Source organism: Protomyctophum bolini (genome assembly GCF_963924005.1).
Source record: "Protomyctophum bolini genome assembly, chromosome: 13".
In the NCBI taxonomy this organism is placed as follows: domain Eukaryota; kingdom Metazoa; phylum Chordata; class Actinopteri; order Myctophiformes; family Myctophidae; genus Protomyctophum; species Protomyctophum bolini.
Genome location: NC_137874.1, coordinates 9,280,361 through 9,295,175, shown reverse-complemented (window position 1 = coordinate 9,295,175; position 14,815 = coordinate 9,280,361). Strand labels below are relative to the sequence as shown.

General features: G+C 40.0%; 1 protein-coding gene across 1 annotated transcript; it reads right to left on the bottom strand.

Annotated features, from left to right (window-relative positions):
- Positions 1–2,510: 2,510 nt before the first annotated feature.
- Positions 2,511–13,234, bottom strand: glra4b (glycine receptor, alpha 4b; the record flags this gene model as incomplete). Its single annotated transcript, XM_080781030.1, has 10 exons — positions 2,511–2,777; positions 3,236–3,331; positions 4,004–4,162; positions 4,520–4,734; positions 5,284–5,421; positions 5,573–5,655; positions 9,966–10,189; positions 11,372–11,439; positions 12,252–12,379; positions 13,197–13,234. 10 exons carry the CDS (start codon positions 13,232–13,234, stop codon positions 2,511–2,513), a joined length of 1,416 nt encoding a protein of 471 aa, XP_080637156.1.
- Between the last annotated feature and the right edge of the window lie 1,581 nt (positions 13,235–14,815).

Genomic DNA, 14,815 nt, shown 5'->3' with positions numbered 1-14,815 from the left:
TTTGATTGTATTTTTTTGTATTATTTATGTTGAAGGAGTATAGCAAAAAGTGGGCAAAGAAATCAAGAGTTTAACATGAATGCAGGCCTACTTTCATTGTGATTCATATGATACAGACGTTTATTGTCAAATGGATGGATGATATGAAGGAGTATAGTATTCTAAACGTTTCTGAAATCGTTTCTTAAATTGGACGCGCAGTTACAAAACTTGTAAAGAAGTTTGATTGGATTCATTGGAAATAATGTTGGAATGGGATGAGATGAGGCATGTGTGGATTCGTTGATGTGTCACGTGACGTAATCACTGACATAAGTCCCCATGTGCAATAAGACATGACTACTGTCATTATGCCCAATTGCCCATAATAATATTATAGGTCAAATTTTACCTAAACCCAAACCGTAAGCCTGAACCAGGGCTGCCAGAATCTTGGAGATATTTTTGGGTGTGGTAGTAGATAGTTTTACTTTTATCAGGCTTGCCTTACTAGCATTGGAAAATGATGGGTACAGTTTCAGCCATTGAAACACAAATAATTTGATGACTGAAGCCCCAAGACACATCTTTAACCATTCATGATTAAGTGAACATCTCTGTATGATTACATGCACTGCCCATGGGGTCCTCCCCCAGACACTTGTTTTTAACATAGTAGATGTAAATGACTGTGTTCTGGTGAATTTTAGGAGTTTGATACCAAATCCAGGAGGGATGACAATGCAGGAGTCCGAGTCCTGCCGGAGATATGGTCGAATTGCAGGAGACTCCTGCGGGATCCAGGAGTGTTGGCAGCCCTGCCCTGTGGCGTGATCAAGGCATTCACTCTGCTGGATCAATAAAGTGCTTATTCCTATAAATTTATGTTAACAACCTCATGAGGCAGCAATTGGGACATTATTATATATTCCAGTGATCTATATTCTAATCTACACCATTTGTAGGCTATTTGCCTGAGAGAAAATCTGTGTGTAGTAGTACCTTATCAAGAACTACATTTATGTGCCTGTTCCTAAAACATGTACATGCAAAGTGCAGGACAACAGGGGGCACTAATGTTACACGTAGGAAACCTGGGACAACGTCTTATCCTTCCCAAATATGAGACCTCACCCAACACAGGCATTAAGCATAGGATACTCAGAGACTAAATCAACTTTGGTGATCCTAATCATTATAGAATTGTATACAGTACCCAAAAGGCAGCTAAAACATTATAACAGATGAGAACTGAGATTTGTTAATAGAAAATTCAGAATTTGTATGGGAGGTTGTATGAGGCATACAGGCCCTAAACAAACTACAGTATAGGCTACATATCATTGACTATTTAAGGTAACAAAATTCACCAAATGAAAACTGGATTCTGAGCTTCCATTCTCCCTGTGTGGTTTCTTCAGCTAATTCAGAAGGAAATAATTCCTAAAACATAATAATAATAATCAACTGGTAGTTGCCATGAATACAAACAAAATAAGTTGATGGTATATGGACCCAATGAAAATAAGTCACACAGGTGACTGGATTTCATTTGAACACACAACTTTACTTCAGCCATCTCAGCTAGCGTGCAATTTAAAAGTCCCTTAACAGTCTTGTTAAATGGAAACACTTAACTCATAGTATTATAAACAGGAATAGCAATTAGGACAACCCTTTCCCATTGTTAGATTATTATTACCTGAGACACATTGATTAAAAACATACATACACACACATATGGCATATGCGCGCTGTGTAGTAGCTACACAAAGACCTACTCAAGAGTCCCTGTCTTCTTTTCACTTCATGGCTCTGAGTCATATAGTAAGTGGAGTGTACTGTAAACTCTAGACTTAGTTTAAAGCCTAGTGCGAAAGAAAGTGCAGACCCCCGCCACGCTGGGTTGCTTACCCAGGGTTGTGTCAGTTTTGGGTGCAGCAGCCAGTAGGCCTATATGAGGAAGCTGCGGGAGTTATAGTTTGTATGACAGTGTTCACGGTGGTGGCAACCCCTATAGGCAGAAGCTGATTGATTTGTGGCTTTTGTAAAATGGGCCCCTCAAGCAAATTTTCAAAGCCAAAATGCAATATGGAGGCAAATGGGCGGAGCCGGCAGACCTAATGGTGAGTTGCATCGTGATCCAATGATTCTTTTTTTTATTCTAAGGGTTCAAGATTTATAGACCAAAACATGAAGTGCCTTGTTATAGCGCCACCATGAGGCAGATTAGAAATTTGGACCAGTCCAGGCGGTGCCCGAGATTAGCTGCTCACAGATTAAGTGAGAGAGAGACAGACAGACAGACTCACAGGTGTCAAAACATAATCCCTCTCCTATATGGCTGTTTCGGCCTGGTGGGACAAAAATTTAACAAATTGTGAATTGTAAAATTATGCATAATAAAGTAGTTAATGTCCATTCATAACTCAGAGAGTGTTCAAATGTAGGTTGCATTTTTAAATTAGGAAAAAATGCATAGAATTAAAGGTATCAGTGTTAATTAAGGTAGTTCTCAGTGGATGGAAAAATCACAGTGTGGCTTGGACTTCCTCATGTCGTAGAACTTTAAAGGTCAGCCAATAGAGGACGTTAAACATGAGGAAACTGAGTGGGAACAAAGCCCGGGATATGGTATCGATCCGTTTGGCTCTGTCCACAAAGCGCCTGCGGATGTCATAGAATCCTAATCCAGGAGGCAAATCGGCAAAGACTGGCGTTGCGTCCATCTCTGGTCCGGCGTCTGCTGAGAGAGCGAATCCTAAACTCTGGTAGAATTGCTGTGCCAGCTCCTCTTCCTATAGATCAAAAACCAAAGACAAGAAGGATGAACGAGTAATACTTTTTCTTACCAGCTCAACAAGATCTACCCACTGAAATAAATTATACATTAAGAAAAATGTACCTGAGGGTTGGAAGAGCGGCACTGGCGTTACATACAGTATAAGACAAATGCACTGGGAAATAGAGGGGGAGATATGGAATATGGCTTTTTGGTATTACTATTTAATTTATAATGCTACCAACGTTTGTGTACAGCAACACAGGCCCTGTTTTATGTCAATCAATCAAGTCACCTTAATTCATGTGACAGATGCCACAAAATATAATTTTAATATTTAAGTTAAATATCCTTTAGGGGCATGTCATGTGATCTACCTGCACAGCCTTTGTGATCTACTGGTAGACCATTTGGGCACCCCTGCTCTAAAATGTTGATTTGTATGTTTTCAATGAAGCTAGATGAATGTATTACCCTGGCACAAACACTGCATTGCTGGGCTATGGACTCATGCGGAGCGCTGTTGTCTGGCATGTTGGTTCCCTTCACTTTAGTCTCACCACTTCCCAGCTGATGGGAAAAAACAAACAAACAAACAAAACAAAAAAGCACACATTTAGCTAGTAAACATGTGATCACACAGCCTAAAACTGCAACGAAGACATGCTGTTGTTTTCTTTTTCAGATGATGTATCTACAGTAAAAAAGAAAACAGCCTCCAATTTGAGACATTTGAGATCGAAATAGATTTAAATGATAACAAAAACAATAATAAATCAGTGTTTGAGACATGAATATGTTAATAAAAGGACAATACAAGAGACAATTCAATACTTTTAAGTGGTATTTAAGTCATTTTGGAATTCTGAAACCTATTTTAAATGCTACATTAAACGTTTTATTGGGTAAAGATGTTTGGGCCTTTCTTTATGAAAAGAGATCTGTGTAGTAATAATAATAATAATAATAATAATAATAAACTTTATTTATATAGCACCTTTCATACATAAATGTAGCTCAAAGTGCTTTGAGCAAGATGTAGAAGCAAGATGTTTAGTAAATGTAGCCACTGGTGGAGTGAGGTGAAGGCATTCATTAAGCACAGGTCAGTGCTCTCTGAATTCTCAAGCATGGATTGTGACATGCAGATGAATTGTGCAGCCTCTGCGTTAGCTAGTCATAGAGAATAGTAGGTGACAGTTGCCTAGGGGGGGGTGAGTGGGTGGGTGGGTTTGCACTCACGTTTCTCTGTCGCTGTTGTTCTTTTAGTCTCTTTCGCAGTCTGAAGAACTCTTTGTGCTGCCGTGAGACAAAATTAACGGCCGCATACTCCAGAAGTGCAGCAAAAACGAACAGAAGACAGACAGCCATCCAGATGTCTATGGCTTTGACGTAAGACACCTACGGCATATACAACCATACATTTGAACACAAGTTAGAATAATTCATAATAGTGTTAGTATAGCAATAGTGTTAGTTTTTTAATATTTTGATCAAAGAAATAAAGAGCTCTATTATTTTACCACATTGCTATTATAAAAAAAATGAACTAATTTAATAAAAAATAAAATAATGGTGTTAATTTAGCCAAAAATAATGTCTAAATCAAACAGCCAGCGTCTGAAAACAGTAGAGGCCAATCAGGCCATACTGGGCATGTAGCCCAAGGCCAATGTTAAAAGTAATGAGTAAATTCCCAGGACTGTACAGTGTAACTACAGTACTATCACAGGTGTTATTTCATTTCTCCTGTCCAACCTTTGGCAGGGACGCCCTGGAACCAGAGCTCTGGGTTGTCATGGTGAGCACTGTAGTAATTCCTAGGCCCACCCTGGCAGGGGCAGCGTCCATGTTGATCCAGAACGAGACCCAGGACAGAATAACAGTGAGCAGACTGGGTATGTACATCTGGATTAAGTAGTAGCCCATCTGACGCTCCAAATAGAACTTTACCTCTATACAGGTGAATTTACCTATGCACAGGAGACATGTTTGACAAGAATATACAGACAGTACAGGGCAAACTGTAGTTAGCTTATCCTTAACACAGTGGTTCCAAACTTGTGGGTCGGGACCCCCGAAGAGGGCCCCCAAATTATTTTGGGGTGGGTCGCCAGATGGCAGTAAAGTGACAATTTAAGGACTACCTAAAAAAAGAAGAAAATAAACAGACTAAAAGAAGAAGACTGTTACTGCATCAGAAGTAATCAAAAAAATATCCTATAAAACTGGTCAAACATTGGCTAAAAAAAAGGAAGGAATAGCCAATCTAGCCGAAGCTCACAGTGCCTGGCGTTGTGAGCTTGTAGATCTGTTATGCTCACAATATTTAGCTGTGGAACCGAGTCAAACAAAATGTATTCCCTCAACTCCCACATTGCAAGTCAGGGTGCGCGGTGGTCCCCAGTTCAAATGTGATTATTTTGGGGGGTGGGGGGGGGGGGGGGGGGGGGTCACGGCCTGAAAAGTTTGAAGGAACCACTGTCTCTAACAGAGTGGGCTGGCCAGGATGGAGACCATACCTGTGTTGTAGTGCTTAGTGCAGTAGCCAAGACCTTTCTCTTCTTTCAGCACAAACTGAGGGAGCTGCAGATCAAAGGCCACCTGCACGGGACCCACATCCAGCCATTCAAAAATAAGGTCATTCATGGTGTAACCGACTGGAGGAGAGACGATGGGGAGGGCGAGGTGATATATGGGTCATGTTAATAATGGCAACTTTGACATGTACAGTTATATAATGTATCAAGTCTGTCACGTCTACTAGCTCCAGGAATGGAGAAAGAGTCAAAAGAGGAAGTTTTTACTCACAGCTTTCAAGCTGCATTGTGCATGTCTGACTGTCCATGGGGAAGTTTTTCAGGTCCATGGGACAGGACAGAATTAGAGTGAGCCTTGAAAATGGAAAAAAAGGAATATATTGTGAAAGTGTATACTGTGCTGGACTTATACTGGGCTTTCGTGAGAGCGTAAAGTGAAACCAAATGGACCCTTATGGGTCCATTTGGTTACATTTTAATGTTCTCAAGATTTTAAATAATTTGTTAAACATCTGCATTACCACTACAATACAGCAACGAATTGTGGACAAAATGAAATGAATGGCTAGAACTCATCAAATAGTGGTACGTGGTTCAAATACTGAATAAATACTGGAATATATAGCCATTTTGAACCCTTCAACCTTGAATTTTAGCATTTTATATGCACGCACACGCACATACACACACATATACATAGCCTATATACTGTACATATAAATATACATTATTAATCTCTTTTTTCATTACTTTCTAACACACTAAAAGAAAGTTGGCATACACGATACAAAACATCACAGTGAGACTTGTATCAGGATGACATGCCTCATGCGCACTAAAACCACCCACTGTGAAAAATTGTGCTTGTTTATTCCTTGATTAATTGTATTATGCATATAAAATGCCACAGCCCATGCACGCCCGGGACCCACTGGACCACACTCTGACCCAGTGGCACACATATTCACTGAATGTATCAAAGACCATTATGCAAATGACCATCACTGAAGTACAACCGCATGCACTCAATCTTCTCAATCTCGTCAAAGGAAAGTTAGCATACGTGCTCTTGAATCCCATATGAATGTATAAATATTCCTGGGTTATATGCCACTTGGAGGGATTTGAGGCATATAGTAAAAGATACGAGTACATTGAGAAGAAGAGGTTTGAGATACAGTATACTGTATCTGGTTTTCATAAGAGAACATTGTGGATTTACCCCCAGATTGAATTCAAGGGGCTGTTGTTAGATTTAGGGAAAGAATAACATTGTAAACATAATAAAACGTGCCCCTCGGGGAACAGGTCTCCACCAGGCAAGGTCAGGTTATTGTGGCCTCCTGGTGGTGCTATAATAAGCCAATGTGAATAGGGTGCCATTTCTTCTTACACCTTAAATGGCAATTGGATGATTTGAGGCATTTTGTTCCAAAAATGTGTTTTGCAAAGATGTGTTTGGCTAAATCAAAACGCTTTGATGAATAATTCTAGCGTACACCTGGTAAATCTCTTCTTTTTTCATCTAAGAACTTCTCATTTGAGTGCGCATCAAGTAGGTTATAAACTACACGAAATCTCGATCCAAGTTCCCTCTCCTATATGAGTTTTCTGACAACAGAAAAGTGCAATATGAAGTTCAATCAGTGAATCTGGTGAGTAGACAGGTCTTTAAAATCATATTATAGTTGTTGAGTCTATGTGATCTGCTCATATTCTGTTGGAACTCAGGAATGAAATGCCAATATTATTTAGTTTTTGCCACGAATCAGGCTTTGGCCACGTATATTTTCAGTGACTGAATTTCATATGCGTACTTGGAGCATTAGAACCAAGTAGTAATAAACAAATAATACGTAAGTATAGCCTATATTCTGTACTGTACAACGAGACCCCTGGTCTAAGGAGTCTTTAGTGATGAGCTTTCAGACTGTGGCATGGGTCTGCAGTCCTGACTAATGGAGGTATCCATGAAGAGGTGTAGGAGTGGATCATATCTTGCAGTTGCAGGTCACCTTGTACTAATAGTTCACCAGTGAAAAGCAGCAAGTGTGTGCCAGTGGAGTGAGCGAAGTAGTGGGGCCCTATCTTGCACCACCCCTCATCCCTAAACTTAAAAGGTATTTGCCATTTTTTACTATACTACATTGGCAGCTTGTAGGTCGGCTATTTGAACTATTTTAAAAGATTTTTCAAAATAGTGAAAAATGGCAAATACGTTTAGAGATAAGTGGTATTGGGGTCTACATTTGGGAGAGCATTCCAGTAGGTAAGTAAGTATCCAGTAAGGATGGAGATGCAGTAGTTAAGACTACTGAATATGACTGAAGCTTGGATAAGGAGCTGGGCAGACTCCTTGTAAGACTGAAGCTGGGCAGACTCCTTGTAAGACTGAATATGACTGAGGCTTGGATAAGGAGCTGGGCAGACTCCTTGTAAGACTGAATATGACTGAAGCTTGGATAAGGAGCTGGGCAGACTCCTTGTAAGACTGAAGCTGGGCAGACTCCTTGTAAGACTGAATATGACTGAGGCTTGGATTAAGGAGCTTGGCAGACTCCTTGTAAGACTGAAGCTGGGCAGACTCCTTGTAAGACTGAATATGACTGAGGCTTGGATAAGGAGCTTGGCAGACTCCTTGTAAGACTGAATATGACTGAAGCTTGGATAAGGAGCTGCTGCTTGGCAGACTCCTTGTAAGACTGAATATGACTGAAGCTTGGATAAGGAGCTGGGCAGACTCCTTAGACTGAATATGACTGAAGCTTGGATAAGGAGCTGGGCAGACTCCTTGTAAGACTGAATATGACTGAAGCTTGGATAAGGAGCTGGGCAGACTCCTTGTAAGACTGAATATGACTGAAGCTTGGATAAGGAGCTGGGCAGACTCCTTGTAAGACTGAATATGACTGAAGCTTGGATAAGGAGCTGGGCAGACTCCTTGGTGAAGAAGGACCTGATCCTCCAGAATGCTGTGAAGTGAACATCTACAGGAGTGAGTGAGTATAATCACTGTAATGTGTGCTTAAGGTAGTCACAAGGATACTACCGGTAGGTTCTTGGCAATGGAAATGGAAATGTCCTGCAGGGGCAACACTTCCCAGGGAGGAACAGAAGAGAAACTCTGTGTTATCTATGTTGAGCTTGAGGTGGTGGGAAGACATATCAACTGTGATATGTCAGCCAGTCATGCAGATGTGCTGCATGTCTCCATGTAAAATAATATTGGCACATCATTATAGGAACCAAAGTAGGCCTATCTCATCTTTCAGAATGCACAATATTACAACGTTGCTTTCAGTGGAGCAGTTACATCTCATTATGTCATATTAACCATTATATTGGCATCTGTGACGACTTGCTATGGGGAAATATTAGCCCGCGTGCTGTTCTCGCTTTGAATGGAAGAGCGTGTAACATTGCTTGATGAAATGTGACATTCAAATATTGCTTTGCTTTCTAGTAAACACATACAGTACTTTGCAGACAGTGTCAGAAGTGCTTTCTTTCATTTCCACTATTTGGTTTGTCATGCACCCAATCCACCTAGGAGCATTTACTCAAATAAAAGATTTATATCATAAATCATACATTGTTATGTGTTATGCAAGAAAGTGCACTTATCTCGTTGATGGGCCAAGAGCTTGAACACCAATGCAATGCCTGTCATATTCATACAACTGTCACACTTAAAGTAAAGGACAAAAAGAGTGCTCAGGGCTTATAGGATCACTAGCTTCTGTGTAAACCATAATATGTTACTTTGTAGCCCAAAGACACTGCAGTCACTTGCAATTTGTACCCTTTCTCTTGTTTAGCCTGCAGCCTGCATGAGGAATAGTTTACAGCTGGAAATGGAAGCTTGCTCTCGGTGTTCTCTCATTTAAATGCATGTTAAAGGAAATACGCAGCTGTGTTAGAGACATTTGTCCCCAAAGCATGTTAACCCTACAATTACAAAGAATTAGATTTGGGTCAGTGTTCCAGAGAGACGGGCGCTAGCCCCTCCTACATACAGCTTTTGTCCCCACATGTCTCACATTTGCCATTGACAATGAAGGGAGAAATTAGGTCATATGTGCTTCAAATATGACGTAAATTTGTGGCAACACAAACATTAAATGCCATTGACAATGAAGGGAAAATGTACGTCATATGTAGACGAGCAAATCGGCTAACCAATCACATAAATTCAGTTGTTCATGAGCTGATGTATAATGATAAGAGCGCCCCTCACTTCACACAGGTGTGATTTATATATATATATTAGAGCGGTAAGGGCACTGGCCTACTCGGGGACCGCTACACAAGTCAGGAACGATACAGGTACAATGGGTATTGCATAACCGGGTGGGAAATACATGTCCCCATATTTGGAGTTCTATGGAGGTCTAATGTGCACACTACCACTTGGTAGCGGTACAAACGTGACACAAATCTGGCCAATCCGTGAAGCTAATGGATCGGGTTGGCCAATTAGAGAAGCGGTTGCCTATACACCCCCAGACACACAGACAGACAGACATGTGTTCTCATGTGTTGGTCAGTTGGTCTGATGGACGTCCCCCACCCGCACGGCACCCTCAGGTTATCAGTGACACACACGCCAGGTGACAGGTCTGAGGTCAAACACGCAATGCACGCAGCTAGACTTTAGTGATTACCTGATGCTGTAGAGGACATTGCCATTCTGGAATATCCGGAGTAATTTGTTGTCTGTGGTGACCTCGTGAAAGTTAGCTCCCTTCTCATTAGCAAAGAACAGGTCAGGCTTCCATATGGAATCCAACATGGACGGGTCCAGATCCAATGAGTCATCAGGATACTCCTTATATGCCAGGCGTGGGTCATTCCATTGTTGCCGCAGAAATACATTGAGCCTGTAGTCCTATAGTGCGGAACGCAATGGAATGTATTAGAATAGAGTTTTGACTTTATTGACAACAGTATTTCCTACCAGATATTCAGGGTTACTACATACATTTTAAAGAACTATACAGGCATCAGGATCTGAGGATCATGTAGATATTATTATTATTATTCTGATATACATGTACTGTACCTGTATATTTGCAAAGCTTCTACTAATAATAATAGTAATAATAGTTAGACCTATTTGATCCTGTGGGGGAAGTTGGGTTTTCAGGTTCACCCAGCTGGTGAAGAGTGGTCAGAAAGAAGCATTTACGGTTGAAGTGCCTTGCTCAGTACACCTTGACACATTGCCGGGACTCGAACCCGGGACCTCCTGCTTCTCATGCGAGCTCTCCACCCATATATTTAGCTATAGCCGCAGGTATCATTGACCAACCATGTTGATGGTTTCAAATTGTAAAGTGCATCTAAAAATCCAACCAAAACATGGTCAGTTAACTCTTTCTCTTCCAGTGGACTCTTCCGCTTAGCCAAATTCAAGTCAACTCTTATCTTTCAGTTTGTAGACTAAAGTATATGGAAGTGCCAGCTGTTTATGTTTTTGTGTTTTGCGAAGGGGATAATGTGTCCTACAGTACACTACACATGGCAAACAGTGTGATTATCACAATGGCAGCTTAGTTACAGTCAGTGAACCCACTTTGAATTATAATTCATTTGACGAAGATCCACTAACCCTAACTAACAGAATGTAATTTTGATCTTGTCATTGAGAAAAAGGAAATAATGTAATCTGCTAATGAAGTAATCTGAAACATTTATTTGAATGCTACTTCCCTCAGGCTGGTTACTGTAGCATAATGAAATCACAGTGATGCTAATTGAAAGATGAATCCATCAAGCCCAAGTAGTCACTCTTGTCTTAACCAGAGCGTCCCTATTCTGTCATAATAGGTGAACATTTGGCGAAAATAGTGATCTTCAAGTTCACGTCACTTTTACGATACGTTGTGAGCTTTTATAGATCAGCTATTTTCAGAAAAGAGGTTTGGTGTAGAGGGAGAAAAGGAGGGGGCCAAAACAAGCGCAGATCGGTGGGGGGTGGCGATCAACAAAGTATGGTTTTGTTAACCACATTAACACTAATCACACGTAAAAAAAAATAATACATTTAATGTAAACATTTAATTCTCACCATAGTTGTTTCAGTGATAGATCCAAAGCTGTTGATGAAGATGTTGCAGGTGACATTCACAGGGGGACCTGAGAAAAACAGCTCATCTCAGTTCCTTAACCTTTGTTACTCATTATCACAGCCATTTTAACTTGACATAATTATCCATTGAGGCATGTGCTTTAAAAAAGAAAAGAAAAGAAAGAAACACTGAAAATCCCCAAACACAGGGCTCTTCTGCTTGTTCTATATTTATAATCCTGTTTTCAGCTAACAAAGTCCAAAACAGACATTGGTTCATCTGACCAACACCTGAACCTTTAAATATTTCAGTCAAGTTAAGTAATTTCCTATGAGGTCATAATTTATTGATTCTCGGTAGTCACATTAGTGTATTTATAGATAATCAGCTGGGAATTGGCCAGTAGCCTACACACTGAAACATCTCAAAGATGTGGAGCAAATATGAAATATAAATGAAATGTGACCCCAGAGAAATGAGGAGGAAGTGTGTCAGAGAGAATCAGATTCTGCTGGCTTCACGGGCAAAGGAGAACGAGAAATTACTTAACTAGGTCTATGGGTTAATACAGAAGAATACTGTACGCTGTAGGGGGTACACAGAAGGAAACAGGAGGCTTGAAAGAATCACGCGTAAAGGGAAACAGATGTAACCTAAAGGATAAACAGACATGGGTAATGACACATTTCTAACAACAATAAAAGACTTGAAGTAATTCTGTTTAAAAATGTCATGCCCCCAGGGCTCTCCCACTGTGATAACCCATCTGGTATAGGATTTGTGCTGCTTCACTGCCTACATTCGTCATGTGAGACGGTTCACATGCACACACACAGAGAAGCACCTATACAGTACTATCACTGCACTTGCTGCTTTTACCTTTGAAGTTGGGTCTGATGCGAGCATCATATCCAGATGTCCGGCCCATTAGTTTGTCTAAGAAGTCCGATGGAGAGGGTGGCCTGAGTGCTTTACTGGGAACTTTCATCTCTTTGCAGTGTGCAGATCTGTCGGGTTGAAGTTAGAAATGTCTGTAGCAAGACTTTGTTGTTCCTCTCATAAGAGAATGTTCATAGAACATCATACCCTAAAACACACTTGTACTAGATATTGGTTATTAAAAAAAGATGACAAATCTCGTCAACTACAAAGAGACAGGAGGTCTGAACTTATAAGTACTGTACTGCATGTGACACCTGTGGTACAGATATCAACCCTGTCATTATAGCAGTATATAAAGGGTTGTTTTCTTATCGTCACTAATGTGCATGCAGTTTAAACTAGGTGTCGTGAATGCTTAGCATGATTCAGATAAAAATGTAACAGTAAAGTGCAATAGGACTGCATGTCGTCTACCACTTAAAAGCCTAGAGGCGCAATTAGTTTTCTTTCAATGATTAAATTAATAAAACAAGTCTTGCTCTCCGTCTGCTCTGCCGACTCACACACGCACGCCACAATTATAATGAATAATGACAATGGAAAATGATATACTGTAGTTATAGTAATCGTTATAGTTAAGAGTGCTTGTTGTGAACAGCCCTTTATTCACTTATAGTAAATAAAGATTTATCATAATAAATATTTCATGCATCCCACTACAAAAGTTTTCCAAATTCCAGGTGCAAACAATAGCAATAATCAACAGTAACATCAATAGTATTACTATCAATACATTTGGTAAGCATAGTTTAGATCCCAATATAGTTATTTTCTAAATGATTCCAGTGACTATAGAGCAGTAAAGCCTCTCCTGGCTTTCTCCTGAAAACTTTGCAAAGGAAAGTTAATAAATTACAATTTCATATAATCTTTGTGTCTTACCTGATTTGCAGAAATAAGACAGATGAGACCCAGACCATGCATAGCACACGTGGTTGCATTCTCTGCTGATTCTGTGCATAAAGGTAATAAGTAGAGAAATATTCCAGAGTAAAATGCCAGTTGAACAGGAGGACAGATGCTGGACATACATAGGAACATTGGTCTTGCTCTGCTATAGCCAGCGTCCGTATGGAGTGTTTTCCGAGCCTCCCACTTTCCCTGCAGGTGTTACATCGACGATGCCACTGCTGTATAATTTAGAAATTTCTTTAAGTGTTTGCGTGGAGGACTGGGAGGTTTATCTTATCTCTTTTTTATGGGCACATACATGCTCCAGGAATTACTTGAGTAATATTTAAAGAGACAGCACCATTTTCATAACCTTGTTCCAAGGCACAGTTGACCCATGAATGAATCCGTCAAGACTTTTATATATGACAGTTTCATATTTTAATGGTAAAGCATTGAAGTGATACATGTCCCCTCTGGATAGAAAAGAACTCAGTAGGCCTATACGTATTCTGAATTTAACTCTGTCAAAAGGTATACTGTAGGCTGCTGTATAAAAACTGTCAGGAAATTCAAACGGCTGCTATTGGTAACCCATTTTGGGCGGGAACCCCTTTTGGTGTTTTAACTAAGCATTATGTTATACTTTAGCTATTGAAAAATAGCAGATCTACAAGCTCATAGTCTGCTATTTTTGAAAACATCGTAAAAATGCGGCACAAATATTTGAATATATATTCTTTCAGAGCGAACGTTTTTTTTATTTCGACGTCAGGCCTAAAGACCTGGAGGGATTCACCATTAGGTGTACAATTAATTTGAGGGTATTTATGGGTTATTGTAGTGTGGGATTCGTTTTTAAATTAATCATACGCACTACAAAGTGTATTTACCAAGTCAGATATTCACGTAATATATTCCATATAGTGATATTCATAGATATCGGAAGAAAGTCTTCTGGTTATTGTGACGATTCTTTTCTCCATATCGCCCTGTCCTACTTTGCAGAGACCAAGCTTCATGTCTGAGCTTTTTACAGTTGAATGACTTTTACAAATTGCAGTGGACATGATTCACAAAATGCAAAGGGAGGGACAATATCCATATCAAGCGACACCGCAAAGCTGTTCTTCTTGCATTATCATCTCTGTCTTTGTGGAAGAACTGTTCATTATCAGTTCAAGACAAGGAAAATGACGTTTTTTTCCTCTCCCTCCATTCATTTAAATCTGAGAATAGCCCACAGGATGAACATAATGGCAGTTCAACAGGTTATAAGAAATGCATTTAAATGAAATTAACCAAGCTTTATCATCTTTCTGCCCACCTTGCCAATGCCAAATTGAGGTTAGTTACCTTGTTTTCCCTCAACGGAGATAATTTCTGTTATGGGTTAATTGCTTAATTAGTACCTTCACATTCTATGCACATGGAAGTTGCACCATTCTATTCTAAATAAGGTTCTTACTGTATGTATGTTCTCACATTTCAAAGACCAGCACTGGGTGTCCAACAGAGTTTTTGACAAGAAATTCTCAAGGAAAAAATAACTGGTCACTCTGATTGATAAATTACCAGAGGATTTTTAACCAGGGCATTAAGCACTTAAA